The following is a 27,028-nucleotide window of genomic DNA, read 5'->3' as shown; positions in this document are numbered from 1 at the left end:
TCTGGCGTTTTTATCTTTAGTCAGTAGTCAGTCTCGTATCAATACTGATATATACAACGAAACAATGCCTCAAAACGATTATATCGAGCGTCACATCAAACAGCATGGTAAAAGATTAGATCACGAAGAAAGGAAACGTAAGAGAGAGGCAAGAGAGTCTCATAAGATTTCTGAACGGGCCCAGAAGTTGACTGGTTGGAAGGGTAAGCAATTTGCTAAGAAGAGATATGCTGAAAAGGTATCAATGAGAAAGAAGATTAAGGCACATGAACAATCTAAGGTCAAGGGTTCATCCAAACCATTGGATACCGATGGTGATGCTTTGCCGACATATCTATTGGACAGAGAACAAAATAACACAGCCAAAGCTATTTCTTCATCGATCAAACAAAAGAGGTTGGAAAAAGCTGATAAGTTTTCAGTTCCGTTACCAAAGGTTCGTGGTATAAGTGAAGAAGAAATGTTCAAAGTTATTAAAACAGGTAAATCTAGATCCAAGTCATGGAAGAGAATGATAACGAAACACACTTTTGTGGGTGAAGGTTTCACTAGAAGACCAGTTAAAATGGAAAGAATCATCAGACCAAGTGCGTTGAGACAGAAAAAGGCAAACGTCACTCATCCGGAATTAGGTGTAACTGTCTTCTTGCCAATTTTGGCAGTTAAGAAGAATCCACAATCTCCAATGTACACTCAGTTAGGTGTTTTGACTAAAGGTACCATTATTGAAGTTAACGTTTCGGAATTGGGGATGGTTACTGCTGGTGGTAAAGTTGTCTGGGGTAAGTATGCTCAGGTCACAAACGAACCAGACAGAGACGGCTGTGTCAATGCGGTTTTGCTTGTATGAGCAAAAAAGTGCTCCGTTTTTTTTTTTTTTATCTCGATGGTTCAAATTAGGTTTACTTTTAATTTAATAATACGATATACGTCTACAAGCACAAAAGAACAGGTATATAAAAAATGTACGCTCTGTCCTGTTCGGGTTTCTCTTTTTACTTCTCGTCATTCTCTGTACAATATAACAAATCAAGAATTTATTATCCGGTTCTTTTTTCCTCACGACAAATAACCGATACTCTCCGTGTGTAGGTGACTGGCAAGAGAGGGATTGCCTAGTACGCTCGTTTCAAGTATGTACCTCACGAGAGCAATTTCAACTGTAGTATAATACCCAGGTCACTATTCAGTTTTAAAATGCAAGAAAATTAAAAAACAAAAAACGTATGGTTGTAAAAAGCAGGGCACATTATATGTATATAAATAAAAAAAAAAATTAATAAAATCTAAAAAGAGGATATAAAAAATAAGAGGCGTAAGGCAATATAAATTATTGGTATCATGCTCCTTTTGAAAAGGAAAACCTCCTCTTATGGCGAACTTGAAAAGAACTTTGCGTAATCATCAAAAAAAGCACTTCACGTTTTCCTGCATTTTCTTTGCTGCTTTCCATGTTGCTGTAAAAACAACAATGATTAATCATTTCATGAGCAACTCAGATAAAATTAACAAAAAAGAGTTTTCTCTTTACTATTGTTAGCTGAAATATAAAACAAGATGATTGAGGCAGAAAGAATGTTGGGAAAACGGACACCATAAATAAAAAAAAAATTGGTGCGGAATAATCATTCTTGACCAAACCCTATGGTTTCTTCCACGGCCAATGTTAGCTTCTGTTTCATGCTGTCATAATCAACGTATTGTGGCAAATCAACTCTGTTAAAACATGTGTGAGATTTTGGCAATTGTTGTACTTCACCAGCTTTTTCAATAGTGAATCTTCTTGGACCATCAGAGCCTTGCAAATCTTTAAACCCGTTGACAGGTATACGAGAAGTACCAGTGGTGAACTGCAATAAACGGGCTCTTTGTTCATTATCCCATTCACTGACACACTTCCAAAACCATTGAATGACCTCGTCTGACTCTTGGTAACCACGATAATCAGTGTGTTTCTTCCAATCTTCAATGTCAATTTCCGCAATACCACCGATCAATAGTTCTAGTTCACGCTCATCAAACACAGTTACTAAGTCTTCGGGGATTAATTCGTTAAAACCATCCATGAATGCCTTAAATTGTTCTTGAACTCTATCAACAATTCTCCATTGGGTATATAATTCGACATATTCTTTCTTATTACCATCAGTAACTTCAATATTTCTCCCATCTGGCTTCAAATCCACTGTTACAACTTCACCGAATCTTTCATCGTCGGCACTGAACGTCAGATCCAAGACACCATCTATACTATTCTCAAGCATCCAGTTTAATGAGTTATACACCTCTGCGTCAACACCTTCCATATCTTGCAATACGACTTTTTTACGTAGCATCATTTTGTAAAGTGCACCTACAAAGAATGCATCCAAAAATCTTCTATGGAAAACACCAAGACCCACAACTCTACCAATGAATTTGAAATAGTTCAAATGTTCGGGGTTGATGCCACTGTTAGGATTTATTTGAATGGTATAGTTGTCATACGCAGAATATTCAAACAAACAATAAAATGGATTAAACATCTCATGTGATAATAAAAAGAAAAATTCTCTGGAAACACCACCGTAATCTAAACCTTCCTCACCATCAAACTTGATCATTAATCTTTTCTTTAAATCTTCTGGGGTTTGTCTCATAATTTCTTGATAAGCATCCTCAAAAATGTTCTTTCTACGTACTTTAATATGACATTGTCCCGGCAATATTCTAAGAGCGGGCTGGGACCTGAAATAAATAACCTTACGTCTGAAGTCACGCTTGTATTGTGGAACATTTTGGTCTAGCGATGATGGAAGTCTTGGGTCATCCCAGGTCGTTGTTTTTGTATTGTGGTCAACGAAATATACACGTGCCGTATTGGTCAATCTCATTTCCCATCCAGAAGGCAAAGGACCTAATTGGGAGACCGGTTGTTGCTGAATGGTGGTATTTGTAGGGCCATAAGTACGTATATACTGTTGTCTCCTTGGATCCACCCAAGTGGTTGTTCTAGTATTATGGTCAACGAAATAAGCTCTTCCTTCTGGAGTAAATCGCTGCTCCCAGCCTGAAGGTAATTCGCCTAAACCAGATGTGGTACCACCTGTAGCTGCAAACGCTGCTGCTGCTGCACCATTAACAGGAGGTATATTGGAACCACCTCCCACTTGAACTGTTACAGAGGAATTATCTGATGATCCACCAGGTAAAGTTCTTCCCCTATGCTGCCTTCTCTCTAACTCAGTATTTGCATTTAATTGGTTGCCACGTTCGGCTTCTGTTTGATCGAGCGTTGGACGTTTCCAAGTGGTAGTCCTTGTGTTATGATCGACGTAATATGTACGACCAAAGTTATCGGTCCTTCTCTCCCAACCAGGGGGTAAACGACCATACTGGTCTTCAAACGAAGAGTATTGTCTGGTAGCACTGGATGTGGAATTGGTGGAACGGTGACTGGTTGTTGCCGTATTAGTAGCAGCTGTTGTACCGCTTTGAAGAGTTGATTCTACTGCTTGCGCGGTGCCTCTGGAAGGATGAGACGTTGAATGATTACGGGTGGAGGAAGTAGAATGACCATTTGTTCGAGTAGTTGAACTTGTATTCGTACTAGAAGATGCAGTATGGCCAGAAGGAGCTTGTGAATGCGGACTTGACGAAGGTAGTTTTGATAAAACAACAATCAACCTACCGCTGACGGCCATTCCGTCATTAGATTTTTTTAAATCACGAGTAATAGTTTCTTCGCGAGGTCTACCACTCGATGTAGCAGTATCTTCATCCAAATGGCCCAAAACATCACCCACGCGGACGTTAACCACGCCAAGAAACCCTTGATCCTTCTTTTTAAATTTCTTTTGATCAAAGACTTGGATGGTTAAAATAGAATTTTCATTGATATCGTCGAATTTGAAAGTCTCATTCCAGTAGGGATTTAACGTTTTCTTCGCTGCGGATGTAGATTTGGTTTGGTAACCATCAATAGTCAGAACAGCAAACGGATCCGGGGAACGGAATACGTCCCTCTTATATAATGACTCTGCAGCCACTAACTTGACGGATATGGATGAAGGCATTTTTTTTCTTTTTTCTTTCCTTTCTGTTACTTTAAATATAATACCCAAGCTAACAAAGAAAAGGGAATAAGAAAAGGGGAAAATAGTTTTTGGTAAATTTATCGAACTAAAAACGCACTAAGAAAAAGCTGTGGCTTATGAAAGTGAAAGTCGAATAACACTATATTCGGTAGTTCCAACTAAAAGGTACTTACACACAAAAACAAGCAATTATTTCCTGCTGTTTTATTTGCTACGCACTCACTCTTCTAAAGAAGGACTGAACTGAAATTTTGACTCACTTGCAAAATGTGCTTCACGAATTATAGTAACAAGTCCAAAACTGTGGAAAAAACTGACAGCGCTTATTATCTTATAATCGTTTTTGTTTAACGAAAAAGTCGACTCTTGTAGCTCTAACGAAGAAAATGGAAAACAGCCTCAAAACACAACAAAGTCCTTTTATCAATTAGCAGATGCGATACTCGAGTACCCTAAAAATGGTTAAGCGTATGTCTTTTAATTGTCGAGATAGAAGCCCCCTCCCCCGCCAGCAAAAAATATTACCTTTCACCATGAAGATCACTGCAATTTGGTCTTTACCAAAAATTTCCACTAAATTTTTGTTTTTTCCCCTTTCTCGTATAATGTCATTATGTACGTAAGATCACATGATCGTATACTGTCACGTGACTGTGCGGCTGGTCTGCGCCAGCAATTTTTTTTTTCTGCTCTCAAATGTAAACAAACCAGCAGTCTGTTTTCTAAACAAATAAACATTAAAAGGTAAACAATACCAAATAATAATAGCAGCGTCAAAGCTACATTCTCAGTTCTCAAAGCTATTGTGTTGATTTCTATGTATGATTCAATGCCGGCATGATGTTAAATTTGCTGGTTTACTGAATAAGGCTTGGTTCATAACCAATTTGTAGTCATGACGACATAGCTGGGTGGGTGCTTACTGGTTTACATAAATAAGTGCGTAAACGTTTTACAATATATAAAAAGGTAGAAATATCTCTCCCAAGCTTTCCTCAAACTATCTTTTGGCTTCTTCTTCTTGCATGACTTCCAAATTTTAATCTGTGTTTGCTAAAAAATTTGATTGTAGGTGTGATAGTGAGAGTGACACGTATTAATATTATGCAAGATACCAAATACTACGAACCAACAAATATTTTTCGTCAGCCTGCTATTAATATAAAGAAGAGATCAGATAAAAAGAGGATTTTACAATCGATGATGACTTTATCCACATACAAAAAAACGTGGCAAAACAATACTTCGAAAATGAATTCACCGATTTTGCGAAAAGCATCAGACAACTTCAATGACTATTATACAACTAAAAAATTAAAATCAGATTATTGGAAACTGTACGGTGTTGATGAAAGTGAGTTATCCATACCTTCAGACATGTCCATTGTGGATAATATACTTCTAGTATCTACAATGAACGAGAAAGACAACTTGAAACTTTTTGAAATTTCCGCTGAGAAAAAGCTGAAGGAACTACAGACGATTACTGTTCCCGGTAAACCCATTACTTGTATCTGCTTATTGCCCATGGTAGATTTTCCGCCACAGATTTTCCCCAGCTCTCAAATAAATCCTAACCACAACCAATTAATATTGACAGGTCATCAAGACGGTATAGTCAATCTGATAGCAACTTCAACATATAAGGGATGTGCTAAAATAATAAAAAGGTTTAACCACAACAAGTTTCTAAAATCTACCGTATCAACGTCGATTCCGATTCTGGAAATAACGCCAAAAACAGCACCTATTTTGAAGGTTTCGCCATGGAACAAGACCGGTTTTGTTTCCCTTCTAAATGACTCCCTCTTTATATATGACTTGAAATCAAATCTTGATTGCATAAAAACACCTATTTTTTTGCAATCATATCCAGGTATAAATTCTTTTGCCGTTAATGAATTCCATGATCCCTTCTTACTGGCCTTAGTTGGCTCAAAATTTGGACCAAATGGCATCTCGCTGCTTGATTTGAGAACAAATCTCTATATTCCAGATATTTTAGATAATAGCATATCTGCAGGATGTGGAAAAGACCATTTGCAAAGAAAGAACACAAGTTTGGATTGCGTATGGATAAGTAATCATCACGTTGCACAGAGCTTGAACGATAAAATTCAAATTTGGGACATTCAATCCTGCGACGGTAAACCAGTTTGTGAATTATATGCTAAGAAAGGATACATTGAAAGTCTAAAATTTAACGAAAACACAGGCGCGTTATATAGCAGTGATGACCAAGGCTTTGTCATTTGTTGGGATTTACAAAACCTACAAAACATGAAATATGGTGAGTTAGTCCATGGATTTAACTCAATTAGCCTAGATAGTGAAAGTGAACTACTATTAACCAAGCAAGTCTTCCAATGTGGAAACATTATTGTGAGTGGTATGAGTGATAAAAATATTTGCTTGAAGAGCAATGACACTAAGGCCAATGGAAAAGGATGTGGATTTTTATTCCTTGATATGGCAAACGATGGAAGTTTAGTAACTCTTGACAATTTTTGTGAACTGGGATTACATCAAATTTGTCAAGTTCAATTCAATGTCGATACCGGTAAAATAATCGATGGTAATGGTACTGGGAAGAGTGGAATATCTGATTCTTCTATGTTATCATTATCCAATGAGAGTGACCATAGTATGACAGAAACATCTGATGATATGTTCTCAAATTCTGGTAATTGGGATTGTTCTTCAGCAAATACTGTTAGCGAAGGTAGATTGAATGATGACCAAGAGGATATCGTCTTCACAAAGAGGATGTATTCTGTAAATGATGTGCATTTAAGTGGATCTACTATTGATACTACTGTTGTCTAGTTTCCTTGAGTGCTTTCAAATAAAAACAAATAACATATCAATGAATCAAAGTAACATTTCTTTGAAGATAATTTCTTTGTCTGTCACTCAGAATGCCCTTTATTACTAACGACCATCCTCCTTGATGAAGGTGAAAATCAATAAAATTCAAATTGTGACCCAAGTCCAGTCAGTGGATCCTTCTGGTAACACAAGTATTCGGTTTTTTTTTTTTCTCCATGATCTGTATGTTTTACTAAGCTTTGAATTTTTCTTACACAATGTATATATATATATATGTGTGTGTATATCAAAACAGCGCGCGTAATTGTATGTAGCATTTAGAATCAAGTTCAATGCCGAAATTTGTTATGGTTGCCTACGTTTTTTTGGCTTCTTAATTTAATATCAAAATCTTCACGATATGCATTCATTCTCAAGTTTGTAATTGTGCATTTTTTTATATATAGTCCCGCTCTCAAGTGAATTAGAAAAGTAAAGTATACACGCAAAACAAGGGCGTAAATAAAAGAAAACGAAAAAGCAACTAAATAAAAGCTTACATCCAAGTATCAAAGAAGTCGCTCACGGTTTCTCCAATTCTTGAACCTTGATTAATCATAAATTACATATTATTTTGGATATTCTTAAAAAAATGCTATAATAGTGCTTGAAGATAGATTTAGCACACCAAAAACATACCGGGATTAATATATATGTGCGTGTAGTCTTTTGATAAAGGAATATACAGAAGGAAAACGATTACGATGCTGACTATGTCTCATTTTCTTCTTTTTCCTGTTTCTTTACCCTCTCCGGAATTCAATTATTGTAGATGATAAAATAAAGGGTAACAGAGAGAAAGAGAAACAAAATAATACATTATTGGAAAGTCATAAATTGGGAAAGAGCGGCATAAGGAAACAGCCAATCAAAAAAAAAAAGGAAAAAGAGAAAAGTATAAAAATCGCTTTATCAACAGCAACAAAAACAGCAACAACAATATTTGTATATTTTAGAACAAAATGTATCATTCTCGTCATCAGAATAAGCATCATTTTCTTGTTCGTAATTTCGTTGACTTTGATAATTGATATTCTTATTTGCAAGGTTTGTGTAGTGGTTTGGTAAGTTGTGCTCATTATTACTTCTTTTAGGGTTAGCTTTAGAACTTGAATATGGTACAAATGGTGAATTTTGTGTATGACTGATGGAGTCGTACGTTTGACTTTGACTTTTAATTGGCCGTTGAAGATTTGAATGTGTTTCAGGAATATATTTACTATTGGGTTCGATTTTTTTCAAGACGTGTTGTTGTTTAGTAAAGCTCTGCGGGTTCGAAGAAATTCTGGATTTCGAATTGTCCTTGTTATAACTGTTTTGAGCTTGTTGCTTAGGTGTCGCAACTGGCGTTGTATTTCGTGTCTTTGAATTCGTATTCACATTGTTTCTTGCAGTATTGCCATTGACTCTTGGATTTGGATTTCCGTAACCATGCAAGTTAGCTCTTCTATTAATCTTGATATTCCAGCCTTTACCACCATTCAAATCCATCCAGTCATAGTGTCCATCATCCTTTAAGTCGTTTAATCTCAAAGCGTCATCCATTAACGAGATTAAATAGTCATAATCCGGATCTTCGTCGAACTTCAAGGAACGTGCATATTTTAAATATGTGGCAAACTGATAAGGAATAGCATTATTCAATAAAAGATCATCAGGATTCAATTTCTGTTTAGTCATACCAATCTTTTCATACTTCAGTTTGTTGTTTGGTGCTTTCAAACCTTGCCATGGCAAGGATCCCCTCAAGAAATAAAAAAAAACGTGACCTAGCGATTCTAAATCATCCCTACGTGACTGTTCTCTTCCAAAATGAGTATTAATAGACATATATCTGGCGGTACCGCTCAATGATTTTCGTTCACGGTATGGTATATGTTGTTTCGTTCTTGGATCTCTATATTGTTTTGCCATACCAAAGTCAACCATGTATATTAAATTGGGATCATTATTAGAAGAGGAGGCACATGATTTAATGACTTTTCCTTCAGGTGAAATTCTTTGATATTGAGAAATTAAAAAGTTATCGGGTTTAATATCGCGATAGATTAAGTCGTGATCATGAATTGCTCTAACTCTATCAATCATTTGCTTGGCAACCATACAGGTTGTTTTCACTGAAAATTTTCTACCACACCACTCAAAGAGATCTTCCAATGATGGCCCTAGTAAATCGATAATCAAGATGTTGTGCATACCTTCTTGACCAAAATAATAAGCATGGGGAATTCCAACGCAGCCATTCAATATCCTATAGGCTCTAAATTCGTCACGCAACTGGGGTGCGTCCGAATGTCGCGGTTCGAATTTAATTGCGACTGGCTCGTTCGCCATTATTATACTAGAGTCCCTCTTGCTACCGGTCTGCGCTTGACAAGAATGAAGAATGTTCTCTCCCTCAAATATTACTCCGAAAGACCCTTCGCCAATCTTAGGTCCTACAGCATAATGAATACCTACAATGTGTTGTGAAGATCGTTGGGACATCTTTCCTTATCGTCCTTTTACACTTTTTCTTCAGAATGAGATACCACTTTTGATTAGTGGACCGTAGCACGTATACCCTTAAATAGCAGACAATTCTTGCAAAACGGATTTCCTTCTTTTTTAAAAAACAGCAAATAATACCAGTACCTAGATGTTACGAATGCTGTTCCCCTGTTACTCTCTAAGCTGCCCTTTTCAATTCACCTATAGAATGTTTAAAATTTTACTTTCAATATTGGTATTATCTATGACACAAAAGGAAAAGTAACATCGTTTGGTCATTTTCGACGACACGGTAAAGTTTCGAAAAAAAAAAAAAAAAAAGAAAACAACTATTCTTCGTAAACACGATTTAGCTGGCATTTTATAAAAGGAGATCAAGGCGATAGCAAAGAAAGGGTATTTGTTAAGTACTTGTTGATCCGGTCTTCTTGAGCAATTTAGTATACACATAGCGACAATGAGTAACGATGAAGGAGAAACATTTGCCACGGAACAGACTACTCAACAAGTTTTTCAGAAGCTAGGTAGCAACATGGAAAATCGAGTTTGTTTTGATTGTGGTAACAAGAATCCTACTTGGACTTCGGTACCTTTTGGTGTGATGCTGTGTATTCAATGCTCTGCTGTGCATAGAAACATGGGTGTTCATATCACCTTTGTAAAGTCTTCTACATTAGATAAATGGACAATTAACAATTTAAGAAGGTTTAAGTTGGGTGGGAACCATAAGGCTCGTGATTTTTTCTTAAAGAACAATGGGAAACAGCTACTAAATACAGCAAATGTTGACGCGAAAACAAAATATACGAGCCCTGTTGCTAAGAAATATAAGATACATCTCGACAAGAAGGTTCAAAAGGATATGGAGTTATACCCATCAGAATTAGTCTTGAACGGTCAAGATTCTTCGGACTCACCGTTGGACACCGATTCAGACGCTTCCAGGTCGACTTCCAAAGAAAATAGTGTTGACGATTTTTTCTCTAATTGGCAAAAACCAAGCTCCAATTCCAGTTCTAAACTCAATGTAAATACAGGCTCTCTCGCCCCAAAAAACAACACCACAGGCAGCACACCCAAGACCACTGTCACTAAAACGAGAAGTTCCATCTTAACGGCTAGCAGAAAGAAACCGGTATTAAACTCGCAAGATAAAAAGAAACATTCAATTTTGTCTTCGTCAAGAAAGCCCACTAGACTAACCGCAAAGAAAGTCGACAAATCACAGGCAGAAGACTTGTTTGATCAATTTAAAAAAGAGGCTCAACAAGAAAAGGAGGACGAGTTCACTAATTCGTCTTCTAGCACCAAAATTAGACAAAATGATTACGATTCCCAATTTATGAATAACAGTAAAGGCAACAATAATAACAGTATAGATGATATTAATACCCAGCCTGATGAATTCAATGATTTTTTAAATGACACTTCAAACAGCTTCGACACAACTAGAAAAGAACAGCAAGATACTTTAACACCCAAGTTTGCCAAATTGGGATTTGGTATGACCATGAATGACGCCAATGATTTGGCAAAGCAACAAAAAGAATCTCAGAAAATAGCTCAGGGACCAAGATATACGGGCAGAATCGCGGAAAGGTACGGCACACAAAAAGCTATATCATCTGATCAATTATTTGGTCGTGGCTCATTTGATGAAGCAGCAAACAGGGAAGCGCATGACAAGTTGAAAACATTTGACAATGCTACATCAATTTCCTCTTCTTCATACTTTGGAGAAGATAAAGAAGTGGATGAATTTGGTAATCCCATCAATAGTAGTGGAAGTGGAGCAGGGAATTTTGATGGCCGTAATTCTAATAACGGTTTCATCGATTTTAATGCCTCCGCAGATGATGAATTGCAGATGTTGAGAGACGTTGTAGAACAGGGTGCTGAAAAACTCGGTAGTTATTTAAGGGACTACTTAAGAAAATAAGTTTAATTTTCTCTTTAATTGAATTTTTTTTTTTTCATTGTTATCATTGTTTTTTATTCTCATTTTTCATTATATGATAATTATATTTATGGTACATAGAAACGGTTGTATATGCATTGTACGTGCGTTTATTCTTATTCTTCATCCCCCCTTATCTTAGTTTAAGGTTTCTAAAATCGAAAGTTTCATGTGCGTATGAAGCGGTTGAAAATGCAGACGAGGTAGCATTTGGTTCATTAGCATTATAAACACTTTGCTTTAAAGAAGGTAAGTTATTTTCGACATCTCTGTTTCTAATTGCTTCATCGTCCACATAGGGAGAGTCTATACCCACTTTCCAAAACGAGTTCATTACTTGATTACCATATTCGTTAGAAACACTTGCATTTAAACTATCACTTGCCGCAAGGGCGTAGTAGTGCGCATCCTGTTGCATTTCTTCGCTCTTTTCCTCTGCTGGCCTTGAATTCTTGTCGTGCCAGCGCGATAAGCCCATGTTACTATATTGTCAATATGTGAGTCCCTCGTTCACTATGAGACCTAGCAAAAAACAAACTGAAAGTAGGTGGCTGTTTATGTATTCATTTATTTATGGACCTTTTAGGCGCGACCCCCTCGCAAGATCTTCGTTAATGTGCATCCAAGACCCTCCCCTCATTTAGTAGACCCCGCATTGTTATGGTTAATAACGGATAGTTATTTGCCCAAGATAGCGCCTACTACACTAGGGAAACCGAACATGAATAAATTAAACAAGTAATATGTTACAACAGTGGTATAGTTATCGATTATTCTCCTATTTAAAAAATAAAACATATAAAAAAGTTAGGAAAGTATGATCTTTTAGTTCCTTGTTCTAGTATTGTAAAGGCTACAGAAGGAAACAATAAAAAAAGATTGTAGAAAAACAAAGTAAAATAAAGACTGAAAGGAAGGAAAGGGCAAAACACACACATATATAAATATATATTTAGAATACAGCTATATCCTCAATCTCCCTATTATCTGTAGAACCATCCTAAAACCAAGATAAGGAGTGCAACCAATATGAATATACCCATGCTGGATGATTCATTTTCTGCAGGTACGGTTGCGGCTTCCTTTATCTGGTTCTGTGGGGCCGGAGTGCTGTTGGACGTTTGCTTCTCATTTTCATGAGGAACGGTTTTCTGAACGACAGGTGGGACCTCTTCTTTCTTTACTTGGACGGGAGGTTGAGTTTCCGGTTCAGCAGGGACCTCCTTTTCGTTTACCACAGCAGGCACTTCCTTTGGCTCACTGTCTTGGACTACTGGTTCAACAGTTTCCTTGTTTTCCTGTATATTTTGGTTCTGTGCTGGGTGTACATCTGGACTTATCAAATATTTGACTTTTATCTTTTTAGAGATAGCCTGTTGCTTGAACTCAGCCTCCAAGTCGGACCAAACATCTGCAACAGCCTTGCCATTGAGGTCGTAAGGAGAAGGCAACGTGATAACCAGGAACTTGTCACGGCACTTAAAGTCTGCGGCAGGCTCTTCAGTCAAACCCAGGAAGATAACTTGAACCTGGATTGTTTCACCTGGAGCAACAACTGCGGCGTTTGGTCTCACGCAGTAAAACTTTGGGGCTGTGGTCTTGACCTTAAATGCAATGGTTTGGTCTGAATTGTTGGAAATACTAGCGTATTCTGTCGATTGCTCCGTTAATGGAGACTTATACACCAACACGTCAGGGGAAATTTCAACAGCAGACATACTTAGGTTCGCGGAGATTGTAGAATACCCTTCTGCTACACTATTAACACAGAATGTGCGTCAAACCACACCACACAATAAACAATGCACTTTGCTACTAAAACCATTCTATTCACCTTGCGAAAACAACAAGCGAAAAAAAAAAAGCGAGGGCGAAAGAGTAAGATCACCACGCACGTTTAGGGGATCGGAGAGCTTATCTATACAGCAACTAGAAGTATATAGAACAACAATGGTCGAACGACGGGTTAGTTTCACAGCTCAATAACCATAGAAAGGAATCGTGCATCATATGGTAGCTAGTATTAGATCAGGTGTGCTGACACTTTTACACACGGCGTGCGGTGCTGGTATCCTGGCCATGCCGTACGCATTCAAGCCGTTTGGATTAATTCCTGGAGTGATAATGATAGTGCTGTGTGGGGCGTGCGCTATGCAAAGCTTGTTCATACAAGCTCGTGTAGCTAAATACGTACCACAGGGGAGGGCCTCGTTCAGTGCTCTGACGCGGTTGATTAACCCAAATCTAGGTATTGTGTTTGACCTAGCGATCGCTATCAAGTGTTTTGGTGTGGGCGTCTCTTATATGATTGTAGTTGGGGATCTGATGCCCCAAATAATGTCTGTGTGGACCAGAAATGCTTGGCTGTTGAACAGGAACGTGCAAATTTCACTGATCATGCTTTTTTTCGTGGCCCCGCTGTCTTTTCTGAAGAAGTTGAATTCGTTGAGGTACGCTTCCATGGTGGCCATCTCTTCTGTAGCGTACTTGTGTGTTTTGGTGTTGTTGCACTATGTAGCACCATCAGATGAGATTCTTCGCTTGAAAGGCCGGATCTCCTACCTCCTGCCACCACAATCGCATGATTTGAACGTGCTAAACACTCTTCCAATTTTTGTCTTTGCCTACACATGTCACCACAATATGTTTTCAATAATCAATGAGCAGAGGTCAAGCCGGTTCGAGCATGTGATGAAGATTCCACTGATAGCAATATCTTTGGCTCTCATCTTATATATTGCGATCGGCTGTGCTGGATACCTGACATTCGGCGACAACATCATTGGAAACATTATCATGCTGTACCCGCAAGCGGTCTCGAGCACCATCGGCAGAATAGCGATTGTGTTGTTGGTGATGCTGGCGTTCCCACTACAGTGTCATCCTGCAAGAGCTTCAATCCATCAGATTTTGCAACACTTCGCCGAGGAAAATGTAAGTATAAGTGCTACATCGGCGGATGAACCCACTGTTGCTACCGAAAGTTCTCCGTTGATTCGCGACAGTAGCCTTGACCTCAATGAGGTAATTGAAGAAGAATCTATTTATCAGCCTAAGGAGACTCCATTGAGAGGCAAGAGCTTTATTGTTATAACGTGCAGCATTTTAGTTGCATCATATCTTGTCGCCATTTCGGTTTCCTCCTTGGCCCGTGTACTGGCCATTGTTGGGGCCACAGGCTCCACTTCTATTTCTTTCATTCTGCCCGGGCTCTTTGGCTACAAGCTTATAGGAACTGAGCACAAGACAGCCGTGCCATTGACGACAAAGATTTTCAAATACACAGGTCTTCTCTTGTTTATCTGGGGGCTAATAATCATGATCACCTGCCTGACCGCAGCTTTGAAGCTAAACTAAATAAGCAAGAGTATACTCATTCTTTTTTTGCTATTCCTCCATACGTACATAGACCCTTGAACCTACATATCCGCGTAAGAAACTATTAATAACCTAGCACCTGCGTTAAATCAGAAATTCTTAATCGCGTTTTACATTCCCAACGCGTTCAATCTATTTACACACAACAGCTTTCGGAGTCGGGCTTTTGCTTCATACGTATTATAAAAATTTCAGCGATTGCTGAAATATGCAAAGAACACAGGAACACGAATAAAGTCATTGAGCCTCGTTTTCAGTGAGGTATCATTGTCTATCATATCAGCTTTCTTTGCTCAACAGAATCGCTAAAAGAAAGGGCGTGTTATTAACAGTAGCCAACCCAATAATTTGAAAACAACATTGGACATTATAGATCAACGCCATCTTTTCAGAAACACCAAAAATCACGTTTTCAAAATATGTCAATATCATCAAAGATAAGACCAACTCCTCGTAAACCTTCACGTATGGCTACCGACCATTCTTTTAAAATGAAAAAATTTTATGCCGATCCTTTCGCTATATCATCAATTTCTTTGGCAATTGTATCGTGGGTCATCGCCATCGGGGGCTCCATCTCATCTGCATCCACCAATGAATCCTTCCCACGTTTTACTTGGTGGGGTATAGTATACCAATTTCTAATTATTTGTTCTTTAATGCTGTTCTATTGTTTTGATTTAGTCGATCATTACAGAATCTTCATCACCACATCTATTGCAGTGGCATTTGTGTATAATACAAACAGTGCAACGAATTTAGTGTATGCGGATGGTCCCAAGAAAGCTGCTGCTTCAGCAGGTGTCATCTTACTTTCCATCATAAATTTAATCTGGATTCTGTACTACGGCGGTGATAATGCTTCCCCAACCAATAGATGGATTGATTCGTTTTCCATTAAGGGTATCAGGCCTTCGCCATTAGAGAATTCTCTTCATAGAGCTCGTCGAAGAGGCAATAGGAACACAACGCCTTACCAAAATAATGTCTATAATGATGCTATACGAGACTCAGGCTACGCGACACAGTTTGATGGATATCCACAGCAGCAACCTTCTCACACAAATTATGTATCTTCTACGGCATTGGCTGGTTTTGAGAATACTCAGCCAAATACTTCAGAAGCCGTTAATCTTCACTTGAACACTCTACAACAACGTATCAATAGCGCAAGCAACGCGAAGGAAACCAATGATAATAGCAATAATCAAACCAATACTAATATAGGTAATACGTTCGATACTGATTTTTCAAATGGCAATACGGAAACTACGATGGGAGACACTTTGGGTCTGTATAGCGATATCGGTGATGATAATTTCATTTACAAGGCAAAAGCACTGTACCCATACGACGCTGATGACGATGATGCTTACGAAATCTCATTTGAACAAAATGAAATCCTACAAGTCTCTGACATTGAAGGCAGATGGTGGAAGGCAAGAAGGGCAAACGGTGAAACAGGTATTATTCCAAGCAATTATGTTCAACTAATCGATGGTCCAGAAGAAATGCATCGTTAATGATTAACAATCTTATAGCATGGATTCTCGAGTCAAAGGAAAAAAATAAAGAAACCTATCTTTATGACCCTCTACAGTAATGTTTTGAAGAATATAGTTCTGTAATTGTAGGAAAAATCATTCTTATGTATTATGTTTACTCTAGGATGTTCACAAAGAAAAAGGCAACCGCTTCACTGAAATATTCTCCAACAATGTATATATGCACTCTCATGTCATTGACTTGACTTGGATTGTTTATATTAATATTTTAAAAGGTTACATAATGATTTAAAAGAATTTTTCTTGGAAATTTTATTTAAACAACAACACCAGAGTTGGAAGCAACTCTTGGCCATAAGTCGGCACATTCCTTACCGACTGGACCAGTAATGGCAGAACCCTTCATTTCACCCTTAGGATTAGCGATGACACCAGCATTGTCCTCGAAGTACAAAAAGACACCGTCTCTTCTTCTCCAAGACTTAGCTTGACGGACAACAATAGCTGGCATAACCTTCTTTCTCAATTCTGGCTTACCCTTTTTAACAGTGGCCATAACCATGTCACCTAAAGAGGCGGCTGGTAATCTGTTCAATCTAGAACCAGAACCTTTGACGGCAATGATGTACAAGTTTCTGGCACCACTGTTGTCAGCACAGTTCATGATAGCACCAACTGGTAAACCTAACTATTTAAAAAAAATGTAAGTGACACATAAAAATGAGCACACAATTAATCTGTTAGTAAATCAATCCTATCTTGGCAAGAATGGAACCATCAACACAAATATATTTCTTGGACATAAATGATCTTACAACAATTGGACATTTTTGGAGTTTGTATATTCCGCATAGAACTTCCAATAGTCTTAACAAAAGTAACCTTCTCAGTAATCAGTTGGAAAGGCATCCATTTAACGCTTTAAGGCCCAGAAGTAGATTTCGCTATCTGGATGTAGGCATGGAGAAGCCATTAAGGATAAATTTGGCATCTTCCATTTTGGCTATCCACTATATTCATTGATAGACTCCCACATTTCTTGAACATTGCTTGTCTCAATTGTAACATTCAGTCTCGGGAATATACTTTTTTATTTGTTGATTGACGACATCTTGTGTGATTTAAATGGGTATTTCCACTTGTTTCGGTTTTAACATACAGAAATTCTGAATTTTGTACCTTGAGCACCGTTACCTGACATTTTTGCTGTATTATTATCGTGATTTCTCGATTATTTCGAAATAGCAATATTACTCGCTTAATCAATATTCAAAATCTATATACTTCTTGATTATAACTCTCCATCCAACTGAAAAGAAACCGTGGGCTTCCTTCCAGTAAGTCTCAGAGGCGCAAGCCGGGACAGCACCGTATTAGTTTCAGTTTCCCGCCCAAGTGAAAGGTAGTTAGCTACTGTCCCTCCCCCGTGCACAGCATGTTGGAGGGTTCCCAGCAGCTGCCGGTGGGGAAGAGAACAGTAAGCATGAGAGGAACCCTCGCTTTGCCGAGAATTGAAGGAGACGGCTCCTAATAGAAAAAAATCTTTCAAATTAAACAAAAAATGTTTGGGTTCACAAAAGTGTACGGATGTATACAACAGGGAAAGAAAGAACTGTTTTCTACATCTATTTGTATTTTAGGAAATTACAGAAGAGAAGGGATAATATGTCAGATATTAGAGCATGCGGAAGATTAGTAGGAACAACTTTCTTTCTTCGATCAACAGTACTTTTTCCCCTACTGAGTCAATATAAAGGGGCGGCCAAGTAACAAACGAGTAAATTAATTACACCTTGTATGGCAAGAAGACCTGATAACCAAAATCCAGAAGGTGAAAATCTACGAATCAAAAGGGTAAGACTAGAGTCGGTCAGGCAGAACGATGAGGAGGAAGAAAATGAAGTATCGAGAACACAAAATATCGTCACAGATAACCGCCATGACAGCCCAGAGGCCGTAGTCGAAATCATTGGAGAGCGAGCTCTTGAGAATACTTCTGAGGAAGATGGTGATGATGATTTATCTCTCTTTAGAGCACTTGAAGAAGATCCAGGTAGCGACCATAACACCAGTAACAACGATTCTGGGAATCATGACAGGGAAACAATGCATACCGAAGAGCCAGAAGCAAGTTCTGGTAACAATATCACATTAACGAATAATGTTGAAGAATTGCACACAATGGACGTTCTTTCACAAACAGCAAACACTCCGAGTGCTTCCCCGATGCTTGACGCAGCACCGCCGACAACGAAACCTGGAACAAATAGTAAGGAACAAACTGTTGATTTAACTGCAGATGCCATAGACTTAGACGCTGAAGAGCAACAAGTGTTGCAAATATCAGATGACGACTTTCAGGAGGAAACCAAAGAAGCACCCAAAGAGTATGGTGCAGCCAAGGACTATCGCTGCCCGATTTGTTTTGAACCTCCAGAGACAGCCCTCATGACGTTATGTGGGCACGTCTTTTGTTGTCCATGCTTATTTCAAATGGTTAATAGCTCAAGAACATGTAGACAGTTCGGCCATTGCGCTCTTTGTAGAAGTAAAGTGTACTTAAAGGATGTGAGGTTAATTATTCTAAGGAAAAAGCAAGTCAAGAAGAAGGTAAAAAGCTAGCTGTCAATAACCGAGTGTTCTCTTTATTAAAGTACGTTTTACAGGCATACTCAAAAGAAGATTCTATGGAGTAGCCGGGTTTTCATCAGGAGATGAGAGTTCTTTAACCCCAGCACAATCGTAAATTTTTACCTTTTTTTTTTTTGCTTCCTGCTCATTGATACTTTTTCTGATTAAACAAAGCACTCCGAGGAATTTGGACCATCTACACAAAAATGGCTATAAATGAAGGAAAAAGGACAAAAGAAAAAGAGGCACTAATCAAGGCAGAGTATGTATTTAATCCTCCCCTCAATATTAATGTGTAGTGGGTACATAAACAATTAAGGGGACCAAGCATATAACCAGAGCTAAGGTATTACAAAGAAAAGAAAAAAAAAAATTAAGGTTACCAGGTACAACATAAATAAAATTCAAGGAATTACTTTTTGTCGTGCAGCTACCATTTTACTTTGAGTTGTATTTTGTTCAAACTTGTATATGGCTGTTTCTAATATATGGCAATCGTACTCTTCCTCCAATTTACATTGGATTTATCCTCTGTATACCAATAACTGTTCACAAAATGTAAAGTCATCATTTACAGCAGAAATATTATTGAAAAGAAGATGTAATGATATTCAAGATATACTTAATGACAGGATGATTGAATTGTTGCTACAGGGCGCGTGTGACCCAAATAAGCAGCAGAATTACCTTCAGGGGATGAGTCCAAGTAGGAAGAAGAAAACCCACGTTAAGAAATTTTTGAAAAAGCAAAAAAAATCAAGGAAACCAATCACTCTGGAGCATGGTTGCTTGTCAGGACCCGTGACTCTACGTTTCGGAAATTTTGCAGGAATCAGAGATTTGAGAGGTACCAGGTGCCCGCTCCACGGCATAAAACATGGTGTCCATCCAAAACCCGGGGAGAGGTGTGCATGTCAGCAAGCTACCCTCTTTCCAAGTCCACTAGCTCGGTTTAGTTGTGACCAGTCTGCTGTACTTGGTTGCGCTGCCTCCTCCACACGGGTCTATGACAGTATAGCCGATGAGTTTTCATCCCTATATTTTTAAACACAGGAGAAACAATTCCATAAATAAACTTTGTAAGATAACTAAATTATAGGTCCCTTTTCCATGTAGCTTCTCATCGCAAGATGCATAGGGTAGTAAACAAATATTTCGCTAAAAAGGTGATTCTCTAGTCACGTGGTGCCTTTTTTTCCCATCGTTCTAGATCGATGCGGTATGAACGAAGAAGGAGACCTTCTTTTTTTTTTTTAAAAAAAAACAAAACTTATCACAGCCGCTATTCAAAATGCTCAGATTGATGAGGACAAATTCGTCAAGAAAGTAAGGTCTCCCTATTTAGAAGCGTTGAAAAAAGCTGGTTTTAATATTTAGTGTTAGACTAGCCATATTTACTCTTTCCTTTTAAGCGATAGTTAGCCCCACGATAAAACTTAGCAGTTTTTAAAGACAACAGATATTAAAGTTGCTTTTAACACTATTTGCGTAATTCCCTTCTGCTTACACTTTTTTTTAGAGTGGTCAAAAAGACTGTAACTGCTTTTTCAGTTTTAACTTTTCATTTTTAGCCACATATTTATTGAATCATACCAACTTCTCCGCAAAAAATTTGAACATATAAAGATGAGTAATGACAGGGAAGTACCCACACTCTCGCAGCTCAACACAACTGTCAGCAGAGATAAAGACGTATCGGACACTTTGTCACCGGATTTTGACAGCAAAGGAAGTGCAACCGGGCGTGACGGTGGCAATTTCCCAATGTATATTGCCATTAATGAGTATTTTAAGCGAATGGAAGATGAACTAGATATGAAGCCCGGTGACAAGATCAAAGTAATAACTGATGACGAAGAATACAAGGATGGCTGGTATTTTGGTCGAAATCTGAGAACCAATGAGGAAGGTTTATATCCGGTGGTCTTTACTCAAAAGATAACAGTGGAGAAGGCTCCGACATTGATGAGAGCCAAGTCTACCAAAAGGATATATAGTCCATTAACCAATGAAGATCCTCTTCTTTCCAGCACTTTTATCAGTGAAAACGATTCAAACAGTGAACTGCCAACCCCGCAACCAATTGAAACCGCCGCCTCTATTTCGAGAACTGCCAATGGAAAGATCGAAAGAAACTTGTCTTTAAAGAATACAATGAGTGACATAGACAATGCACTACTGGAGTTTAAAGACGACTCTATAGGTCCACCAGATCGTTTCATCAATTCGGGCAGAGACGAGGAACATAGCATTACGCATGAAACAATTCTATCAGCCACTGATGGACTGGATGTAGTCGAATCTAACAGTAAGCCAACAACGAGTAGTTCTACTGGGTTCCTGAACGGAGATTTGGAAAATCAAGCTACTTTAATTAATGGAATTGATACTACTAAATTGAACCCTGTAGAAGCAGAGTTTTGGTCACCCGAAGAAATAACAGCTTATTTTATTATGGAAGGATACGATGTCCAATCTGCCTCTAGATTCCAGAAGCACAAAATATCGGGTAAAATTTTGTTAGAATTAGAGCTTGTTCATTTAAAAGAGTTGGACATAAATTCTTTTGGGACAAGATTTGAGATTTTCAAAGAAATAGAAAAAATCAAAGAGGCTATTAGAACTAATGGCCGCTCCCTGAATAGAGCTAGTAAGACCAATAACGCTAACATTTATAACCAATTGATGCCTCCCGCAAACGTTGACCAGAGAGCTTCCTACAGAGGCCATGTTAGAAAGACTTCACAGTCGTTAGAGGACCTTCCGTCACAACAGAATTTTATCCCCACTCCCAGAAATACTAGGAACTCCTCAGCTTCCAAGCACCGGCCTAAATCTTTAGTTTTTGATTCACAAGAGGCTAATGCTAATATAGCTCCAGATGTTCAAATTCCTCAGGTGGTAGAGGAAATGGCAGGTAATGAAAATTTGTTTGTTTCTCCGAGGAGAGCCCCCAAACCCCCATCTTACCCTAGTCCAGCACAACCTCCAAAATCGCCCCTATTGAATAACACAAGGACGTCACCTTCTCCTGCTCAACTTTATTCATGGCAATCACCTACTTTATCTTTCTCAGGGCCTAAAAGAACTTCTTATATCGATCAATATTCTTCATCAGATTCTAATTTCAATTCCCGTTCCGCACTCCCAAAGAACAACCAAGGCGGTGGGAAGGCGTTGTCACCTATTCCATCCCCCACCCGTAATTCTGTTAGAAATGAAGATAGTGAAGGCAAGCTAACATCGTCTTCGAAGAGGAATTCTGTCCCTTATTATGGATACGCTCCTGAATCTTCTTCGGATAGAAAATCCTCTTGTTCCAGCCATGAGGAAGAGCAGTTTCAAGAAACAATGAACACATTCGAAAGACCCACGTCCAGTATATACGCTGATGGATCTACCATTGCATCCATAAGTAATGACAAATTGGCACATGAGAAGGAGGGGAAGAAAAAACCAACGAGACACTCGTCTTCATTATCTTCTAAATCAAAAAGCGATTCCAGGAGGAACTCGTCTTTAAAGAGAAGCAGCAGTGCATCGCGAACTAGTTCATTCAAAAAAAGTTCCTTCATGCTAAGTCCCTTTAGGCAACAATTTACTGATAATGCTGCTCGCTCTTCAAGTCCTGAAGAGAATCCCATAACCTCAATGCCGTCAGAAAAAAACAGCTCACCGATAGTTGATAAAAAGTCTTCCAAAAAGAGTAGATCTAAAAGAAGATCAGTTAGCGCAAAGGAAGCTGAAATCTTTACCGAAACTGTGAAAGATGATAAAAATAAGAGGTCTGCGAGTGAGGCTATTAAAGGTGAAACGCTCAAGGGCAAAAGCTTGCGTCAAATGACCGCTAGACCTGTAGCCAAGAAAAAGCAAACTTCTGCATTTATAGAAGGTTTAAGGAGTATTAGTGTTAAAGAGGCAATGAAGGATGCTGACTTTTCTGGTTGGATGAGCAAGAAAGGCAGCGGTGCCATGAGTACTTGGAAGACGAGATTTTTCACATTGCATGGTACTAGATTGTCATACTTCAGCTCCACTACGGACACGAGAGAAAGAGGTCTTATCGACATTACTGCTCATCGCGTTGTGCCTGCTAAGGAAGATGATAAACTAGTTTCATTATATGCAGCCAGTACAGGTAAAGGACGGTATTGTTTCAAACTATTACCTCCGCAACCAGGATCAAAGAAAGGTTTGACATTTACACAACCTCGCACGCACTATTTTGCAGTAGATAATAAAGAAGAGATGAGAGGTTGGATGGCTGCACTAATTAAAACCACCATTGATATCGACACATCAGTGCCAATTATCAGTTCCTATACAACACCTACGGTTTCCTTGAGCAAAGCGCAAGAGATGTTAGCAGAAGCGAGAGAAGAGACCAAGCTAAGGGAACAGCAAATGCTAGAGAACGAGGAAGATGAGGACCAGTTTTTATGGGATCAACAGCAGCTTCAACAGCAGCAACATGACAATAATCAAGGGCAAGCTGATCGCACAATATCAGCGTCAACCCAACGAACTTCCGACGAGGATAATACTATATCTACTCCGAATTTGTCCTCTGCTAACAATACAACCATTGGCTCAAATGGATTTTCCAGTCCGTTCTTACTAGCTTCCGGATTGTTATCGCCTGGAGTGGCTCGCAATAGTAGTATGCGTGGAACAGAGAAAAAGGGTAAATTCTCAACGGAAGAGGATTACTTCGGGGATAATTCAAAACATAAAACCGACAAAATATAATTTTAAAGCTATTGAAAAAGATGCGCCTCAAATTTGATGCATAAACTCATTAAGCTATTGTTCTCATGGGCAAAAAAGAATGGAGTTATTTGAAAATGAAAGGATGCCGATGATCCTTTAAATGTTATTCTATATAGTTTTACTTGCGTGAGGTTAGGGATTGGGGTTTGTAACCATATATAATTTACAAGAAAGCTAAACAAAAGATGCCGTTAATCTGTTTAGTGACTTCTGTTTCAAGGCTATTAAAATTTTAGGACCCTTCTAAGAGGTCTCTAATTTGTCGAAATCGCATTCGCGAAAATGGAAAATATATTTCAATTTTTTTTTTTTTTGTTTTACTTTTTTCCACTCTAAGATCTACATTCCAAAGCACCTCGTTCGTTTGCTTCGATGAACAAAGCAACGTATTATTTTTCAAAATTGCATAGTAGTATATCTACGCTTTTTCTTCACTAGACTGCTTCCTCTCCGTTTGAATTTCTTGCATCAGGTACTGAAGCACTAATATAAAGACGTGAACCGAAACGAGAAAAAATGAGAGTAAGACCAAAGAGGTCGGTCATAACACTCATGGCGATAGTAGTCGTGATGCTCATCCTCAGAAACCAGTTCTACTCATCACGAACGCGAGGGCATGGGCAGGAACCAGTCATCTCCTCCAGCCAAAAGAATCTTTATGACGGGTGGATAACACCCAATTTCTATAGAAAGGGTGATCCCTTGGAATTGATTGTGAATAAGGTAGAATCTGACTTAACGCAATTGCCATACGCATATTATGACTTGCCCTTCACTTGTCCTCCTACTATGCATAAAAAACCGCTTCATTTATCTCTAAACGAAATAATAAGAGGGGATAGGAAATGGGAAAGCGACTATAAACTCAAATTTGGCGAAGACAATCCATGTGAAACGTTGTGTGCCCGGAAAACTACCAAAGAGGGCATGCAGACCTTAGACAAGTTAGTCAGGGAGGGATACGTCGTACAATGGCTAATTGATGATGAATTGCCGGCTGCCACTACCTTTATTTCCACCACTGATCATAAAAAATATTATGCATCTGGGTTTCCTTTAGGTTTCATAGATCCTGATACAGATAAAACCTATCTGCATAATCACGTAATGCTGGTAATACGTTTTCATGCCAGTGATAATGATAAAAATACCATAGTCGGCTTTGAAGTATATCCAAGATCTGTGTCAGATTATCATTGTCCTGGGGCATCGAAGAACTACGAACAATACGAAATAGTCATTCCTGAGGATGAAAATGAGTTGACATATTTGCCATTTACTTACTCCGTATATTGGAGGGAAGAATTTGAAGTAGACTGGAATCATAGATGGGATTATTTCTTGAACGCAGGTGAGTTATCTGACGAACAGAGCATTCAGTTTCATTGGATGAGCTTAGCCAATTCAGTGGGAATTGTATTGTCCATCTCATTTATCACGCTTATTATTTACGTACGAGTCATGTACACGGATAAAAGTAATTCAAAGTCCCCCAAATACATGATAAATATAGAAGGAATTGAAACAGAGGATGACCTGGACGATGACAAGTATGGTAAATACTCCGTTTACACGGTGGCGAAAGACTGGATACAAAATGGTAGACCAAATTTATTTGGTTTAAAAGTTTTAATCCTTCTGGTCTCATTTGGGGTGCAATTTTTATTTACCATAATTGGATCCTTAACGATATCATGTTCAATGAACAAATTGCATAATGTAAGAAACAGTGTGCTAACTATGGCCATTTTATTTTTCGTACTTGGAGCATTCATGGCATCATTCGTAGGGACAAGACTCAGTATGGTAACGAAAACGAAAAGAACCAAGGCCAATTACCTTGACGATAACAGATACCTCAAAGACTACAAGAAGTTTAGTCCCATTTTTACGATACTTTGTGGGTCCAGCTTACCTGGCATTGTAATGGTGAGCACATTTTTATTAAATAGTATTGTTTGGGCACATGATTCTACAAGTGCATTACCATTCAAGACTATTGTGTTTTTCATGAGCATTTATTTCATCGTCTGTATACCACTCAGCTTGTTTGGTGGTATTGTAGCTAATAATATACCTTTGCCTCAATATTGGTTGAGTGGAATTACTAAAGATGAAAGCAATAGCGATGGCAATGGATTATTTGTACCTAAATCACGAGCCAAGTTCAACCCGTTGGTTTACTGCGGCATTTATTTATGTGGTATTTTCCCCTTGTTAGTAATTTACGTGGAAATGCAATACGTTTACAAATCTCTCTGGTTGGAGAAAACTACATTTTATTATTTTTACGGATTCCTTTTTTTGAGTATCATACTATTATGCGTGTTAACTATGGAGATATCAATTATTGGAAGTTATTTATTAATGAGATTTTGCTTCGAAGATAAGGTGGTTCGCAACAATTGGAGATGGAAGTGCTTTGAAATGGGATTTAGCGGTGGTGTATATATGGAATTGTATTCGCTATATTACATTTTCGCAGTGCTAAACATCCATGGGTTTTCATCTATCTTAATTTCCATTTGTTATAGTTTAATCTTCAACGTAATGTGCAGTTTAGGGCTTGGCGCATTAAGTTACTTAACGGCTTCATGGTTTATAAATAAAATATACCACCAGAAAGTCAACCTGTAAACTAAAGGAAAGCTCGGTAATAAAAAGAAGAAAAGCTTTTTTTAAAGAAAACGGTAATCAACATTCACATACACACACAGTACATATGTACCAATATATTTATATATGTACATAATTATTATAATACAAAATTTGTTTAAAATTCGACCTTTTGTGGAGAAGAGCTGTTAAAATGATGTTGGACGGACCCACCTAAACCATTGTTCATATTTTGGTTGTTGCTATTGATACTGTTGATACTGTTGTTAATGTTACTGCTGTTGCTGTTGTTGTATTGACGGTTTTGAGAGTATGGACGGCGGTTGCTGTTGCCGTTATTATTATTTCTTCTGTTGTAGTTACCTCTATTGTTGTTTGAATCCCTATTGTTGTAGTATCTTTTATGCCCAGGGCCGTTACTATTAGAGTTATTGTTGGAGTTAATTTGCTGCTTGACCTTGTCAATTATATTATCTTGCAATTTGATAAACTTGATAAAAGTCCCTCTAATATAAATTTCGTTCAATTTTACGGCTTTACTGCTCTCAGCATTGTCTTCTGAATTAATTGCGCTTTCTTCACTATATTCGGTTACATTAGATAAAGTAAGGTTCATCCAGTTATCTACGTTGGTCAATATCCCTTGTATAATTTCACCGTTTTTCAATTCTATTTGCATTTGTTGTCCCTTCGCATTTGTTAAAAGATATAAAGGTAGCATTGAGAAAAAATATTCT

The 27,028-nt window shown here is 38.2% G+C and overlaps 15 protein-coding genes across 15 annotated transcripts, besides 1 other annotated feature; 9 read left to right on the top strand and 6 right to left on the bottom strand.

Annotated features, from left to right (window-relative positions):
- Nucleotides 1-64: 64 nt before the first annotated feature.
- Nucleotides 65-850, top strand: NSA2 (rRNA-processing protein NSA2; the record flags this gene model as incomplete). Its single annotated transcript, NM_001179016.1, has 1 exon — nucleotides 65-850. The coding sequence occupies one exon, from the start codon at nucleotides 65-67 to the stop codon at nucleotides 848-850; it is 786 nt and encodes a 261-aa protein (NP_011052.1).
- A 775-nt stretch (nucleotides 851-1,625) lies between these two features.
- RSP5 (NEDD4 family E3 ubiquitin-protein ligase) lies at nucleotides 1,626-4,055 on the bottom strand (the record flags this gene model as incomplete). The annotated part of the gene is made up of 1 exon (NM_001179015.3): nucleotides 1,626-4,055. The coding sequence occupies one exon, from the start codon at nucleotides 4,053-4,055 to the stop codon at nucleotides 1,626-1,628; it is 2,430 nt and encodes an 809-aa protein (NP_011051.3).
- A 1,125-nt stretch (nucleotides 4,056-5,180) lies between these two features.
- On the top strand, nucleotides 5,181-6,902 carry DSE1 (Dse1p; the record flags this gene model as incomplete). Its single annotated transcript, NM_001179014.3, has 1 exon — nucleotides 5,181-6,902. The coding sequence occupies one exon, from the start codon at nucleotides 5,181-5,183 to the stop codon at nucleotides 6,900-6,902; it is 1,722 nt and encodes a 573-aa protein (NP_011050.3).
- A 388-nt stretch (nucleotides 6,903-7,290) lies between these two features.
- Nucleotides 7,291-7,492: an origin of replication (ARS517; Autonomously Replicating Sequence).
- A 364-nt stretch (nucleotides 7,493-7,856) lies between these two features.
- On the bottom strand, nucleotides 7,857-9,431 carry YCK3 (casein kinase YCK3; the record flags this gene model as incomplete). The annotated part of the gene is made up of 1 exon (NM_001179013.1): nucleotides 7,857-9,431. The coding sequence occupies one exon, from the start codon at nucleotides 9,429-9,431 to the stop codon at nucleotides 7,857-7,859; it is 1,575 nt and encodes a 524-aa protein (NP_011049.2).
- A 460-nt stretch (nucleotides 9,432-9,891) lies between these two features.
- GLO3 (ADP-ribosylation factor GTPase-activating protein) lies at nucleotides 9,892-11,373 on the top strand (the record flags this gene model as incomplete). The annotated part of the gene is made up of 1 exon (NM_001179012.1): nucleotides 9,892-11,373. One exon carries the CDS (start codon nucleotides 9,892-9,894, stop codon nucleotides 11,371-11,373), a length of 1,482 nt encoding a protein of 493 aa, NP_011048.1.
- A 151-nt stretch (nucleotides 11,374-11,524) lies between these two features.
- YER121W (uncharacterized protein) lies at nucleotides 11,525-11,869 on the bottom strand (the record flags this gene model as incomplete). The annotated part of the gene is made up of 1 exon (NM_001179011.3): nucleotides 11,525-11,869. The coding sequence occupies one exon, from the start codon at nucleotides 11,867-11,869 to the stop codon at nucleotides 11,525-11,527; it is 345 nt and encodes a 114-aa protein (NP_011047.3).
- Nucleotides 11,870-12,374: 505 nt separating this feature from the next.
- Nucleotides 12,375-13,109, bottom strand: SCS2 (phosphatidylinositol-binding protein SCS2; the record flags this gene model as incomplete). The annotated part of the gene is made up of 1 exon (NM_001179010.3): nucleotides 12,375-13,109. The coding sequence occupies one exon, from the start codon at nucleotides 13,107-13,109 to the stop codon at nucleotides 12,375-12,377; it is 735 nt and encodes a 244-aa protein (NP_011046.3).
- Nucleotides 13,110-13,401: 292 nt separating this feature from the next.
- On the top strand, nucleotides 13,402-14,748 carry AVT6 (aspartate/glutamate transporter; the record flags this gene model as incomplete). The annotated part of the gene is made up of 1 exon (NM_001179009.1): nucleotides 13,402-14,748. One exon carries the CDS (start codon nucleotides 13,402-13,404, stop codon nucleotides 14,746-14,748), a length of 1,347 nt encoding a protein of 448 aa, NP_011044.1.
- A 440-nt stretch (nucleotides 14,749-15,188) lies between these two features.
- SHO1 (osmosensor SHO1) lies at nucleotides 15,189-16,292 on the top strand (the record flags this gene model as incomplete). The annotated part of the gene is made up of 1 exon (NM_001179008.1): nucleotides 15,189-16,292. The coding sequence occupies one exon, from the start codon at nucleotides 15,189-15,191 to the stop codon at nucleotides 16,290-16,292; it is 1,104 nt and encodes a 367-aa protein (NP_011043.1).
- Nucleotides 16,293-16,590: 298 nt separating this feature from the next.
- RPL23B (60S ribosomal protein uL14 RPL23B) lies at nucleotides 16,591-17,475 on the bottom strand (the record flags this gene model as incomplete). The annotated part of the gene is made up of 2 exons (NM_001179007.3): nucleotides 16,591-16,962; nucleotides 17,434-17,475. The coding sequence occupies 2 exons, from the start codon at nucleotides 17,473-17,475 to the stop codon at nucleotides 16,591-16,593; spliced, it is 414 nt and encodes a 137-aa protein (NP_011042.3).
- Nucleotides 17,476-18,071: 596 nt separating this feature from the next.
- On the top strand, nucleotides 18,072-18,896 carry SLX8 (SUMO-targeted ubiquitin ligase complex subunit SLX8; the record flags this gene model as incomplete). The annotated part of the gene is made up of 1 exon (NM_001179006.3): nucleotides 18,072-18,896. One exon carries the CDS (start codon nucleotides 18,072-18,074, stop codon nucleotides 18,894-18,896), a length of 825 nt encoding a protein of 274 aa, NP_011041.3.
- Nucleotides 18,897-19,376: 480 nt separating this feature from the next.
- Nucleotides 19,377-19,952, top strand: SPR6 (Spr6p; the record flags this gene model as incomplete). Its single annotated transcript, NM_001179005.1, has 1 exon — nucleotides 19,377-19,952. The coding sequence occupies one exon, from the start codon at nucleotides 19,377-19,379 to the stop codon at nucleotides 19,950-19,952; it is 576 nt and encodes a 191-aa protein (NP_011040.1).
- Nucleotides 19,953-20,531: 579 nt separating this feature from the next.
- BOI2 (Boi2p) lies at nucleotides 20,532-23,654 on the top strand (the record flags this gene model as incomplete). Its single annotated transcript, NM_001179004.1, has 1 exon — nucleotides 20,532-23,654. One exon carries the CDS (start codon nucleotides 20,532-20,534, stop codon nucleotides 23,652-23,654), a length of 3,123 nt encoding a protein of 1,040 aa, NP_011039.1.
- Nucleotides 23,655-24,191: 537 nt separating this feature from the next.
- On the top strand, nucleotides 24,192-26,312 carry TMN3 (Tmn3p; the record flags this gene model as incomplete). The annotated part of the gene is made up of 1 exon (NM_001179003.3): nucleotides 24,192-26,312. One exon carries the CDS (start codon nucleotides 24,192-24,194, stop codon nucleotides 26,310-26,312), a length of 2,121 nt encoding a protein of 706 aa, NP_011038.3.
- Nucleotides 26,313-26,448: 136 nt separating this feature from the next.
- LSM4 (U6 snRNA complex subunit LSM4) lies at nucleotides 26,449-27,012 on the bottom strand (the record flags this gene model as incomplete). The annotated part of the gene is made up of 1 exon (NM_001179002.3): nucleotides 26,449-27,012. The coding sequence occupies one exon, from the start codon at nucleotides 27,010-27,012 to the stop codon at nucleotides 26,449-26,451; it is 564 nt and encodes a 187-aa protein (NP_011037.3).
- Between the last annotated feature and the right edge of the window lie 16 nt (nucleotides 27,013-27,028).

Source organism: Saccharomyces cerevisiae, chromosome V (genome assembly GCF_000146045.2).
Source record: "Saccharomyces cerevisiae S288C chromosome V, complete sequence".
Taxonomy (NCBI): Eukaryota; Fungi; Ascomycota; class Saccharomycetes; order Saccharomycetales; family Saccharomycetaceae; genus Saccharomyces; species Saccharomyces cerevisiae.
Note: the sequence above shows the minus strand (reverse complement) of the source record. Positions and strands in the feature narration are given on the sequence as shown.